General features: G+C 40.1%; 1 protein-coding gene across 3 annotated transcripts; it reads left to right on the forward strand.

Moving 5' to 3' along the window:
- Window positions 1-3,203: 3,203 nt before the first annotated feature.
- On the forward strand, window positions 3,204-5,528 carry LOC109399352 (adenosine 3'-phospho 5'-phosphosulfate transporter 1). 3 transcript variants are annotated; one of them, XM_029866836.2, is made up of 3 exons: window positions 3,204-3,478; window positions 3,546-3,717; window positions 3,789-5,528. In XM_029866836.2, exons 2-3 carry the CDS (start codon window positions 3,686-3,688, stop codon window positions 5,164-5,166), a joined length of 1,410 nt encoding a protein of 469 aa, XP_029722696.2. In that variant the 5' UTR covers window positions 3,204-3,478; window positions 3,546-3,685; the 3' UTR covers window positions 5,167-5,528. The 3 variants fall into 3 exon arrangements, with proteins under 3 accessions (XP_029722696.2, XP_062711377.1, XP_029722695.2); XM_062855393.1 differs by having other exon boundaries at window positions 3,204-3,464; window positions 3,524-3,717; XM_029866835.2 differs by having other exon boundaries at window positions 3,204-3,464.
- The last annotated feature ends 8,987 nt before the right edge of the window (window positions 5,529-14,515 follow it).

Here is a 14,515-nt window from a genome sequence, read left to right on the forward strand (position 1 = left end):
AGGCCGGGCTATAAGTGTCAAAGCGAAAAAGTATGCAGTTTGACAGATAGATACCCGACATGTTTGCGAGCGAGAACAAAGGGAACAGCAGCGACATTCGTCCTCTATAATAGAGGTAATAAACTATAGAGGAAGAATGTCGCTGGCGTCGCTGCCGAAACATCTCTTGCTGGCGGAGATAGGCCGGGCTATAAGTGTCAAAGCGAAAAAGTATGCAGTTTGACAGATAGATACCCGACATGTTTGCGAGCGAGAACAAAGGGAACAGCAGCGACATTCGTCCTCTATAGTTTATTAACTCTATTTCCTCTATAGTTTACACGCTTAGATCAGTTTACCTTTTTTCCAAAAAGTGCACAACCGCAAATATGCGTAAATGATACTCAAATATAGGTTAACAAAACTCAAATATGGGTAATGTGGACACATATATGAGTAATTGTAACCCAAATATGGGTTAATATTACCTATAAATGAGGTTGTGCACTTTTCCAAAATATGAGTTTTATTTACCCATATTTGCGTAAAGTTTACGCAAATTTGAATAAAATTTACCCATATTTTAGAAAAATAGGTAAACTGATCTTAGCGTGTATTAACTCTATTAATTTGACGTATGACATTGTGGGCGCTCCCTCGGACTATTTTTGTTTTTCGTTGCCCATGCAGCATTAAATTTTACGGAACGATTCTGGCAACGGAAAGGGCCTTTTCATTTGACGTCTTAAATCAGCTGATTGTTCGGGCGTTTGACAGTTCTTCTATGAAGATGACACGTTCGTGTTAGCAGCTGTTGTTCAAGCTTTGTAAACAAATGCATGCACGGATCTGTCACATGAAAAGGCCTAATGGCAAATCAGCCACACTGCAAAAACTGCAAATCTGGAGCTCGATTAGAATAGGTCGTATGTGCTTTCGTCGATATAAAATTCGATCATTTGGATTCGCTTCTTATAGCGGAAACTGTTGAAATTTAACAAAATTAATACATACAAACGATTCCTTACAAAACCGGCTTTCGGTTTTATCATTAAAAGCCATCGAAATATCATCCATATTGCTACTATTGCTAAAATAAACTGATCGAATTTTATATCGACGAAAGCACATACGACCTATTCAAATCGAGCTCCAGAAATATTTATTTTATGTGAAATTACACATCGATCCAATCGACCTTCCCACACGGAGTCCGGGAACCTATTTTAAAACCAATTTGAAGTTTGTATGGGAGCGATTTGTCGAATCACCCCTCGTCGCAGTTTGTACTGGGCGGAGCTGTCAAGCAGTTGCCCATCTGTCAAATGGTGATTTCAAAAAATCTTTTTGAAATTGATTTAAGGTACCTAAACAAAGTTCTAAAAATCTGAAAAAAATCATAGAGACTCAGAAGAAGGTGCTCTTTTGTATAAAATCAAAAAAATCAATACATTTTTCAAAATTTAAAAACCCAATTGGCTTCTTTAGCGGTGTTGTGATAATTTTATATTCAGAATCTGCATGCAAAACTGAGCCGAAATCCAAATTTTCATGATTTTGGGTGCCCGGGAACCAATTTAAAAATCAGTTTGAAGTTTGTATGGGAGCGATTTGTCGAATCACCCCTCATCGCATTTTGTACTGGGTGGAGCTGTCAAGCAGTTGGTCAGCTGTCAAAAGGTGATTTCGAAAAATCTCTTCGAAAGCGATTTTAGGTACCAAAATGAAGTTCCAAAAATCTGAAAAAAATCATAGTGGCTCAGAAAAAGGTGCTCTTTCGTATAAGATCAAAAAATCAATACATTTTTCTTAATTTAAAAACCCAATTGCTCGTACGCTCACATTTTTGCAAAATATCAATATTTTTCGGTATTTGAAGGTGGTTTATAAACCCAGTGAGGTTGCCATGTCGAAATTATTGCAAAATACATGCTCATGTGAGCGTACGAGCCAAGGTACGAGCAATTTAAAAAAAAATGTATGTTTCCAACACAGTCATGTGCGGCATGGATGTTTACTAAAAATGTGCAGGCTGAACACATTTTTGAGCGTAGCCGTTTTTGCGTGTAACTGCAGCTCAGTTTAGCGGTTAGGGACGGTTAGGAACGGGTAAATGCGAATTTTCCGGTTACGGTCCGTTCAAATATTACCTAACGTTGAGCGGGGTGGGAGGGGGTCTATCGCTGTGTTACGCTTCATATATTATAAGACAAAGGAGCCGTCCACAAATTACGGAACGCTGTAAAGGGAGGAGGGGAGTATGACCGAACGTTACCGTCAAGGGGTTGGCCATTCAGCACACTTCGTTTGTGCCATTATTTTTGAGCGTGTGCCAATGTGTGCCAAAACTGTGCCAAACTGTGCCAAAACTGTACCCCGGACAGACATGTGATACGAGTGTGATTCCTGTACAACGGTACGCAGTGTCAAGAAAATTTTGACAAGACTGACTTGAACTGAGAGAATTTCCAGTATGGCACTCATTTCAAGCGCAATTGTACAGTGATTCTTGTATCACATGTGTGTCATAAGTATAATTTTCAATGTGTGCCCAAGTGTGCCGAACGTGCCGAAGGTGTGCCGCACGTGCCCAGTGGGGTTTTTTCTTTGTATGTTTTTGCGCTAATGAAGCACCCTGTCAATTTTTGTCGAATGTTCTTGATCTGATTGGTGTTTACAAACAAAATCCATCCCAGCATACTTGATAAAAATGTAAACAAACGGTTTTTTTCAATCGTGAGTATTTTGACAGGTTGATTCTATAGAGCAACATTGGATTTTATTGTTGTGCCCATGTGTGCCGAATTGTGCCGGCATGTGTGCCGAGATGTGCCGGCATGTGTGCCGAGATGTGCCGGCATGTGTGCCGGGCACAATGTGCCGAGTGACCAACCCCTTGGTTACCGTCCATACAAAAAAATAAGATTTTCATACAAAATAGCGTTACGGAGGGGGGAGGGGGGGTTGAAAATTTTTGATTTTAACGTTACGTTATATATGGATGTAGCCAAAGAGTGGGTTTATTTGCAAAACGGATTTCGTTTCACTCGCAACATTACCGGTTCAATTTTGGCTGTGTTTGAGAAGCTATCGCACACCCTATCCGATTATGAACCTGTCGCATTTTGTAAACATTGCAGCATAAAATAACGGTACACTCGTGACAGTTCTATCGATTTTTGAATGGATCAGCTGTTTTCATGTCTCATGTGAGTTCCTTTTACTTGAGTGTGCGTAGAAAAATACTCCATCAAGCGCTTCTCCTCTCAGGCTGCTTTTGATTTTCTAAAGCCAAGAGGCCAAGAATCGTGCGAGCAATACATGTGCAAAAAAGTGACACAAACGCGCGCATCAATAGTAGTTTGCAGTGTTTCGCTGACAGAGTAGTTACGTTCTACTAGTGCTTGTTGGGTCGTACGAAAGAAAAACATCCAACTCATCTATTTTACGCTACTTCGATAACACTGCAGCCAAAGCAGTGATTTGTAAGTGTTTTAAGGTCGAATTCTGTCTCTGAGACTAGTAGTGCACCATTCTAATCTAGCGTTTTTAAAATGTTTCTACAGCGAAGGTGAAACGAATGTTAAACATGAAGCTCAACTCCTCAGGACACTGAACTAGCAGATCGGTTCTGGATCCGAAGGTGTCTATTAGAAGGTAGAAAACATTTGGATAGCATTCGTCGTTACTCAGCTAGTGCTCAAATATGAGGAATCTAGTTCCGGATTTGATAATTTGGTAAGCTTTAGTAAATATAACTGATTTTAAAGCGTTTTAGACTAATGATTATCTGATGTCATTTTTTATAGCTTCATAGTTATAATAACTATAACAATAGTGCAGTTGGTGTCGAACATTCTCCACGAAAGTCTAGGAGGGAATCCGATAGTTCCACCTCTGTCGGAGGCTGCAGCAGGTCAACCAGAAGAATTAACTCTATCGCAGCTCATCGATCGGAAGTCGAAGGAATATTCATGGCTTCTCAGATTATCGATCAACACGTTCGGCTACCTATGCGTGCTGATTCCAGGATTGCTGATCTATAAGTACACCCGTAAAACTAAATATCTGGAGCGATCGGACAAGTCAGCCCTATCCAATGTGGTGAGGTTCTGTCTCGGAAACTCCGAAGGAGATCGTGGGATTGATGGAAGAAATGCAGACAAAGGAGTTGGATCGAAACGGTCATCGGTTCAAGAATGCATTCTTCTATTCTACTGTCTATTTGGATTGATGGGATCGTATCTTACCTGGGGAGTACTCCAAGAAAAGATCATGACACAAGAATACGAAAACGCCGACAAGAAAAAAGTGCATTTCAAAGACTCCCAATTTCTTGTTTTTACGAATCGAGTTTTGGGCTTCATGATAACTGCTGTCTATTTGACAGTAAAAAGGCAGCTCCGGCAGCGTGCTCCACTTTATAAATACTCCTATGCATCGTTTTCGAACATCATGAGTGCATGGTTTCAGTACGAAGCTCTGAAATTCGTTAACTTTCCCACGCAGGTCCTGGCAAAGTCGTGTAAAATCATTCCCGTGATGATAATGGGTAAAATTGTATCCCGAAACAAATACGAATTTTACGAATACATAACCGCCATAATGATATCGGTTGGCATGATATTCTTTTTGACCGGATCAACGGACGAATCGAAAACCACGGCCATGACCACCTTAACCGGAGTCTTACTGCTCACATTCTACATGATTTTCGACAGTTTCACCTCCAACTGGCAAGGCGAACTATTCAAAACTTACTCCATGTCATCAATCCAGATGATGTGCGGTGTCAATCTCTTCAGTACTCTTTTCACGGCCGCATCGCTTTACATGCAAGGGGGCTTCTACAGTTCACTGCAGTTCGCTGCCGAACATCCAAAATTCGTCCTAGACTGCATAGTACTATCAATCTCCTCAGCCGTAGGGCAACTTTTCATTTTCTACACGATTGCCACCTTCGGCGCGGTGGTTTTCACCATTATTATGACCCTCAGGCAGGCTATTGCGATATTGCTCTCTTGCTTGATCTACAAACACAGTATTTCCTTCCTGGGAGTCGTTGGCGTGTTTATTGTATTTTTGGCCATTTTCCTGCGGGTCTACTGCAATCAACGGCTAAAAGCCATCAAACGGAGACACGCTGCAGCCGATGCTGGTGCCGGTAAACCTCGGTTAAACGTATAAAACTAATACCAAAACAAAACATTGAATAGTGAGTTGGTCTGTACTTGGAGGAAACTTATTTCAGTTAATTTTAGTTTTAATAGGTTTTAAAAGCACAAACGAGTGATCTAACAGTGAATAGTAGAAGGACGTAAATGCAATGAAGAGCGAACAAAACAGTGAATTAGCTTTAGTGATAATACGCAAAATTGGTTTGGCGTGCGTACGAACGTAGTATAAGTATGTGTTCAGTTTTTGTCTTTGGAAATAAGCGTTCTCCAGCAGGATGCAACGCCACGCCCCGCGATTGAATGTTGTTGCTTAATCCGATTTATTTATAAAAGCAAGCGAATATATGAAACAAAATAAATTATTGAAATGTACTTCATCAGAACAAAGAGTAATTTATTCATGCAATGGTAGGCTAAGAAAGCCATTCAATTGATAAAGTGGTAATGCTCAAAGAACACTATGTTGAAGAGAGGCAGACCAAGTTCCAGTGGAAACATAGAGCCACATAGAAGAATAAGAAGAAAAAGACTCATATTTTTGAGACTTTGACCTACCGAACATCTTAGCCCGAAGCACCTACCTTCCAAATCATCAAACCCTGAAGTTATTGCATGTCGTAATAATTGCTTGAAAATCTTGTGGCATGGTTCATGTACACTGAATCCACCTAGTAGTGATAGTGCCTTTCTCGTTGAATATGTTCTTATGATCTTTCTTAAGCAGTGAAAATGTAAAGAACAAGTTCTGCTATTAAATCACTGAGCCATCGAATAATTGGACAATTAAATAATAAGAAATGTTATTACTTTTTTATTCAGTACCTTCTGGCAATTGCAATTGCAGTCCTTAAAATTTTAGGTATGCAATTATTGCTCAATACTGGTGTTATTTATCCAATTTTTTTTGTATTCGTTCTTGTTATTGTTGTTGCCTCTTATTACAGCCTTATGAAGGGTTTATCGAGGTATGATAGTTTTTTGGAGTAATACCTTGATATGTTATTCATTTAATATTATTCTCTGCTCGGGTTATGTTCAATGTATTGTAGGAGCTGAAAAATACCAGACTTTGACAAAGTTGTTGTTGCGCAATTTAGGCTACATTGTATTATCATAGATTCATGTAAAATCTGACAAAAAAAAAATCAAGCATGTTAAATTTTCCATATAAAATCTCATTCAAATTTCAACCACATTACCGAGCGTGAGGGCGCAACCAGTCGCATCATAATTTTACTCAGTAATTTTAGAAGTAAAAGGTGATTTAAAAACCTATCGAAGTTTGCGATTCAATTTTAATTTTGCGAGACAGCGTTGACTTGACTTATCCTACTGCATATTTATCAAAAAATCTCAAATTTTGACTGTTTGTCAATATATTATGTGTGCATCATTGGTACAAATTTGGGCTTGATTGATTAATTTTTCGCGAAGTTAGAACCGTTCGCGTAGAACACTATTTTTTAGACAACTCATTTTTGAGCTGTCATAACTCGGAAACCAGTGAACCAAATTGAATGAATTTTTTAACGTTTATCAACAATATATTGATACTCAATACGACGTTATAAAATGTAATATTTTCTCACGGCGAATTAAGTTATATCGGGTTGAAATTTTTACCCATATAGAGGAAAATAAGTAAAATTTACAATACCACACAAAAATTATTAAATGTGTTCTTCCTTCAATCTAAATAGGCTCTAATATATCTGATTAGAGATAATTTGAGAACAGAAGTGGAAAATCTTTGGATATCAACACAAAATTTTTTTCACATTAATGTAAAAAAATACATTTTTTCAAGAAAAGTCCAAAAAGTGTCAAAATCCATGATAACTTTTTTCAACGTTTAAAAAGTATCTATGTTTTAATAGTTTGTGAAGCATTTACATATTGTTAGTGTACGTTCAAAATTTCATTCAATTCGGTTTACTGGTTTCCGAGATATGACAGCTCAAAAATGCGTTGTCTAAAAAAAGGTGTTTTACCCGAACGGTTCTAACTTCGCGAAATATTAATCAATCAAGCCCAAATTTGTACCAATGATGCACATATAATAGGTTGACAAACAGTCAAAATTTGAGATTTTTTGATGCGCTCTATGAAAAGATATAGCATGCTGAACTTTTTTGTGAGAGAAAAAAAAGTTGCCTATCCCAAACATTTTGGCCATCCCCTGTACTGCCTATGATCGCATAATTGTCCCATATGAATAGGAAACCCAGCCAAGATGGGACTGATATGCGATCATGGGCAGTGTATGTTGAACAATATTTATTTGCGTAAATGTTTTTTTTATAGATATATTGAATTATTGGTAAAAGTAATTAAAAGGAAAGGATTAGGTAACAAACTGACTAATTTTGTAATTCGGCCCTTTCGTTCCTTTCGTGCTTCGGCCTTTTGTGTTTTGGCCTTTCGTAGTAGTATGAGTTTGGTTCACTTTTATATTTAACCACACCATTTCGGTGGGACACCCGGAACTGATTCCGGAACACTACCGGTAGATTTAAATGTGATTTGAGCCTGTTTTCTTTTCAATCATTCATCAGGTTATTGAAAAAGTCACGATTTGAGGCGTCGCATGCATGGGTCTGGATAACTTAAACATTTTTCCCACTTCCGGCGGGACACCGTTTGGTTCACTTTCATATTTGACCACTTCAAGTGGGACACCCGTAAAAGGTTCCGCGGCACTACCGGCTGCCTCAAATATGGTCTGAGGTTCTGTTCTCACTGCAAAACGGTGAGTCGATAAGGAGAGCGTCTAACATAGCTCTGGTCCTCACAAGTTCCTACATAATGCTTCCACGGGTCAAGCGATGACAAAGACCACCAGCTCAGAGTTGTGTGCTTAGCTTGTAGTGCAGTCTGGGCACTGTTGTCCTTCTGACTTCAGCTAGATTGAGGAGGTACGTCTCGAGCGTCTGTTCACCAAGGAGGTGCGGCTCAAACAGCGTCTGTTCTGGCATCCAGTGGCTGAGTAAGAAACGCTGCACCACGCGCAGCTAGATCCAAGGTGGTAGCCCCGTTCCATCAGTGTGGTCGTCCCAGTGTTGGTTTGGACGTTAAACAGAACTGACACGATGGCCCTCCGGCGAGACAGGAGTGTTGGCGTAGGCCCAATAAGCCACCCGTAAAAATCCCCATTGCGAATAACATAGGAGAAAATACGACTCGATACAATCGGCAAAGACCCATGCGACGAAATAAAGACTACGATTGGAAACTTGGAACATGGAATTGTAAGTCACCAGGTTTCGCAGGTAAGTGTGGAAAAGCGGGCAACGAGCAGCTACCTTCTATCAAAGCTGTGGCACCACCAATGAACTGGGAACAGGATTTATAGTGTTGGGCAAGATGCGACAACGTGTGATCGGATGGCAGCCAATCAACGCAAGGATGTGCATGTTAAGAGTTAAGCGCTGTTTCTTTAACTACAGCATCATCAACGTCCACTGTCCACACAAAGGGAGACCTGATGACGACAAAGAAGCGTTCTACGAGCGTTCAAAGAAGCGTTAGCCGATTGAAAAACAACAAAGCCGTTGGAGCAGTTCAACTACCAAGCGAGCTACTAAAATACGGTGGAGAAGCACTGGTGAGGAGCACTACACTGGGTCATTACCAAGAATTGTGAGGAGGAAGTATTACCGGAGGAATGGATGGAAGGTATCGTGTGTCCCATCTACAAAAAGGGCGACATGTTGGATTGCGGGAACTATTGCGCGATCACATTACTGAGCGCTGCCTACAAGGTACTCTCTCAAATTTTATGCCGCCGTCTATCACCGATTGCAAGAGAGTTCATGCGGCAATATCAGGCTGGATTCATGGGTGAACACGCTACAACGGACCAGATGTTCGCCATCCGCCAGGTGTTGCAGAAATGCCGCGAATACAACGTGCCCACACATCACTTGTTCATCGATTTCAAATCGGCGTATGATACAATTGATCGAGAACAGCTATGGCTGATTATGGACGAATACGGATTCCCGGATAAGCTGATACGATTGATCAAGGCGACGATGGATCGAGTGATGTGCGTAGTTCGAGTATCAGGGGCACTCTCGAGTCCCTTCGAATCTCGCAAAGGGTTACGGCAAGGTTATGGCCTTTCGTGCTTGCTGTTCAACATTGCTTTAGAGGGTGTAATTAGGAGAGCGGGGATAAACACGAGTGGGATGGTTTTCACGAAGTTCGTTCTGCTGCTTGGTTTCGCTGATGAAATTGATATTATTGCTCGTAAATTTGAGACGATGGCGGAAACGTACATCCGACTAAAGAGTGAAGCCAGGCGAATCGGATTAGTCATTAATGTGTTGAAGACAAAGTACATGATGGCAAAGGAGTCAAGGGAGGAATCAGCGCGCCCGCCACCCCGAATTTAAATCGACGGTGATGAAATCGAGGCGGTTGAAGAATTCGTGTACTTGGGCTCATTGGTAACCGCCAACAAAGACACCAGCAGAGAAATTCAGAGGCGCATTGTGGCAGGGAATCGTGCTTACTTTGGACTCCGCAGAACTCTACGATCGAATAAAGTTCGCCGAAACACGAAGTTAAGTATCTACAAAACGCTGATTAGACCGGTCGTCCTCTATGGGCACGAAACATGGACCCTACGTGCAGAAGACCAACGCACCCTTGAAGTTTTTGAACGGAAGGTGCGTGCTATCTACAGCGGAGTGCAGATGGAAGACGGGACTTGGAGAAGGCGAATGAAGCACGAGCTGCATCAGCTGCTGAGAGAACCAACCACCGTCCATACCACGAAAATCGGGAGGCTACGGTGGGCGGGTCACGTCATCAGGATGTCGGATAGCAACCCGATTAAAATGGTTCTCGAGAGCCATCCGACCGGTACAAGAAGACGTAGTGCGCAGCGAGCTAGGTGGGTCGACCAAGTGGAGGACGATCTGCGGACCCTACGCAGAGTGCGGAACTGGAGACAAACAGCCATGGACCGAGTGGAATGGAGACGGCTTCTATGTACAGCAGAGGCCACCCTGGCCTTAGCCTGATCGGTTAGGTAAGTAAATGCATTTTCCTTACTTTTTAGCGAGGACTTTCAGAAAATCGGCACATTAAACATTTTTGAAGACAAGGTGTAAATAGTGAGCCGGTCGAGAGATACCCATTTATTATGGCGATGGCACAAATGTCACAAATAGAGGATAACGCGCTTCTGGAGCCGGCCTTCATATCTGATAGTCAATTTCTTTGAAAATTGTACTGACTGAAAAAAAAAGCCATTTCGCTTGTCATCGTCAATCCCATCACTCAAGAGCATGGTTTTCCCATTTTTCCCAAGTTCCCTAGTTTTTTGAATGGAAACTAAACGTTGAGAATGTATCATCTGTTTTCTTTTCACTATTGCCATGATCGCCACATGTTTGGTTCGATTTAGTAGAACCCCGACCATGTGCTCCCACTTCATAGATGTCTGTGAAGAACGAGTCCAAACGAGGCACCAAGTGCCTCCATTAAGCTGTCCAAATTTCGAATAAAGTGGAACATGCACACTAACACGCCATTGACACGCCTATACCTATAGCATGGAGTGACTGTAGAGACATTAGGGGCCCTATTTCGTTTGCTCAGCACATTTTGGGGCCGTTTTAAGAAAAGAAATGTTGACAACAATCTTGTACCGACTTTTCGAACCCTCTAAGCAGAATACCCTCTTCGAATGAGTGTAATCAGTTTCGTACCTTTAAATTCCGCCCTATGTTGCTTATTTTACACTCATTCGAAGTTGACAACAATGCCTGTCAGGGGGTTGCACACTAATGATTGCAAAATCACCGGCAACTACGGATCATAGAACTAGAAAAGAAATCTATTTCATCTACATTAAAACGAAAGATCCTACTGATTGGGCAAATTTCCGTTTGAATCGCTGCTGACTATAGTAGATTCGGAATAAACGATGCGGGTAATAATATAACAACATCATAATAAAAAGTCATTTAACGTGAGATGGGTCATCGCTCCGATGCTATCTTTGGCTATGCCAGCAGGAGGGTTCAACCAAATTGTTGACATTCTTTTCACCGCCCTGGGCTGTGCAGAGAAATTCGCTACTCCTTCTCTGGGATGCTGCACTGCTTTGGTATGTAGGTAAGGACTGTTCAATTTATAAAACGGACAACTTGCTTGTGCGATATCTTTTTTATTTTTCAATAAAATCATTATAAGTTTTTTGCATAACTTTCAATAGCTATTCTCAAATATAGGAAAAATATAACGTTAAGCAAAATGTTCTTTATTGTGTAACTGAAGCGGTTTTCGTAGAACATCAATAAAAGTCCATTTCTCAAAATTCGACATAACTTTCCACATACTTAATATGCACATTTTCATGAAGTTTTCAATGTATTGGAATCTCATACTATTCTACTGAAGGTAAAGCTTAATAGTTGGTCAGTAATAATGCACCAAGCAGTCTCCGGCTTGATATGGTGAGTTGCCCTATTTTCATAGAAATTATGAACAAAATGTTCATTAAAGTCCTGTGCTGCAATAACATCACGGATTCAGCTAATAATTTGTCCAGAATAGCAGAATATTGCTCACTATTCAGCAAAGTTGGTCATATGTTATTGTACATCTTATTTAATAATAATCGGATGCAAAGTTTTCATTTCCAACATTATTGTTATGCAAAATTTGCATTAGGTTGCATTGTTATTTGTAAGAACCTTCAAAGAACGAAACCGTTTTGATTACTGTGTCTGCAATAGCGCACAGTAACCAAACCAGTAATGCTATTAAGAAGCAGTTTTCTGCATTTAAATCCACATTATTCCCACTTTCGACTGGATGCATAAAAAAATGAGTATTTAATATGTTCATGCCCTTTTTGCTTAACAATTGAATTTTATTGAAAAAAATGGATCTCACTTAAGACTTCAATATCTCTACACTTAATTTTCCGATTGTGTTTAAATTTTGCCAGAATGTTTATTACTCATGCTGCTGCAGCATGGGACATACTTTTCTGGTATTAAAAACGATATACCATATGTGAACAGTAATTTTATATATATTTTCAATTTTCAGCGATCGAAAAATTCACCTTATTTAACACCTGGCCAATTTTCTATAAAATAAAACTATTTTTATTCGATTTAAAAATGACCACTATAATGACAGATGATGTACTGAACAACAAAGCAAGGGTGGGTAAATTTGAACTGCGCGTCTTCTTTTTATAGCCTTATAAAGTTGTCCGTTTTATAAATTGAACAGTCCTTAGGTATCTATACCGTTTGTAAGGATGTCTGCGCCTATTTCGTAGGGTCGCGGTGGGCGCTGTTTTAGTAAGTATTCGGTGAACGATGGACTCACGTTGACATTCGCTTGTGACGAAGGTTAACTTTTTCACTCAAGTGGAACAACATCTGTGTCATTGCCGATGTGACATAAACAGATCAATGGAATTAGCTTTAATGGGTACAATTATGATTTTTTAAATATTTGCAATAGAACATTGCAATAAAAAGTACTTGACAATTTTTTTGACCATTCAATGAAAAAAATAAATTAGACATTATTTCAACTTGAAAGAATCGACTATAGTCTAGAGACTAAAGTCATACTATGAAAACCCATACCATTGCATCAGATTACTCTATAGTATCTTGAAGCATAGATTCTGTGCCTGCGACACAGAAATGCTAGATAAGCAAAAAAGTATGCAATCAGTATACGCAAGACCTTCAGTGAGCAGTGCGATACATTTGCCAATCACGAAAACAATGGGTTCGATTTCCGATCTTGTAGTTTTCTTTTTCGATCGGAATGTTTTTTTCGACGTACTAAATAACTACAGAGTACATGTCACATACCGTAAAAATTTATGTCACGAAGAGCTTTAGAAACGGGCTGCGTTTCAATTGAAGCGTATACAGAGCCAGAAATAAAAAGATGAAACCAGCACAAGGCATGGTAATGGTGCCACTTTTGGACTCCTTTTTTTTCTCGCCCAGCTTCATTTGCTTCCGTTTTGTGACCATTTCCCAACCTGTGAATTCCATTTGCATTAAAGGGTTCTTTCATCCCACCCGAACCCCATTCACGTGTTGGTTGCTTCTCGACTCGGGATTTGGCTTCAGTCGTCGTCCTCTTCAACCGTTCTGCCAACAGCTTCCCATTATATACTTTTGTCTCTAATCCCCATCGTGCTTCTTAATGATGGCAATATTGTAATTTGAATTCTGCTGTTGTTAGGGATACAGCTGACTGGGGCCCATTCTAAAGATATAATCTTTGGCATTGCTTTTTGTTGTGTTGGAGACTGAAAAACGTTAAGCGCTTTTGTTGAGCTGCAAAAGTTTTATTGCAGTATGCAGGGCGGTAATTAATTTTAATGGATCTGTTTCAAACCAGACCACATGAATATTGAAAAACGAAATTAATAGTAGAGCGACCTCCGTTGTTATTAATGTTTATGTTATACCTCTGCTTATCTACAGCTGTTACGGGAACAAGTTTTGCAGTACGCCGGCACTACTGGCCTCTGAATGTACTGGTAGCGCAGTATGTGATCTAGTAGGCTTGGCATATTTACGTCCTCGACCTCAAAGTGGATGCAGAAGTCATTTATTAGCAATTTATTAGTCGTAATAATCGAAACCACACAATATCACCCACAATTTTGGGGGGTCCCTTTAGGGATTCTTTCAAATAATTTTTCAGCAATTTTCATGCTATTTTTGAAAAAAAAAATTTTGGAAAAATTCCTGGAGGAATATCGTTGATGGATTACGACTGTTCTTGGTGTATTCTTTGGAGAATTTCTTGGCTTTTCAGTCCGAACACACACACCTTATGTTCTCTTACACTGACGTTTCGATCCGTATCGGATCTTTTTCACGGAATCGAGTGAAAAAGGTCCGATACGGATCGAAACGTCGGAGTAAGAGAACATAAGGTGTTTTTGATCTCACAATCGGACTGAAAAGCCAAGAAATTCTCCAAATAATGGAGGAATATCTAAAACAGTTTTTGCAAGAATCGCAGGACGGAACGGAAACGCTTAAGGGCTCCCCCAAACCGACGCGACTGTCGTCGCCGGCGACAGCGATTTTTCAGGTGCCTGGATATTGTAGTTATACAGACCATTTTCAAAAGCACATATTGGACAAATTGGACAATTGGGTAGTAGCGTCCACTACCAGGGGGCTCAAAAAAAAAAAACCGAACTACGCTTTGCCTTACAATTTATAACGATTTATTACCTACCGGTGATCGTTTTTCGATAGATGTTTCGGATCGATTAGATGTTTTATTTTCCCCATTTGTGCTGTTGAAAATGCAAGTTTCGGCTCCAATGAACCTTCGCCTGA

Source organism: Aedes albopictus, chromosome 3 (genome assembly GCF_035046485.1).
Source record: "Aedes albopictus strain Foshan chromosome 3, AalbF5, whole genome shotgun sequence".
Lineage (NCBI taxonomy): Eukaryota > Metazoa > Arthropoda > Insecta > Diptera > Culicidae > Aedes > Aedes albopictus.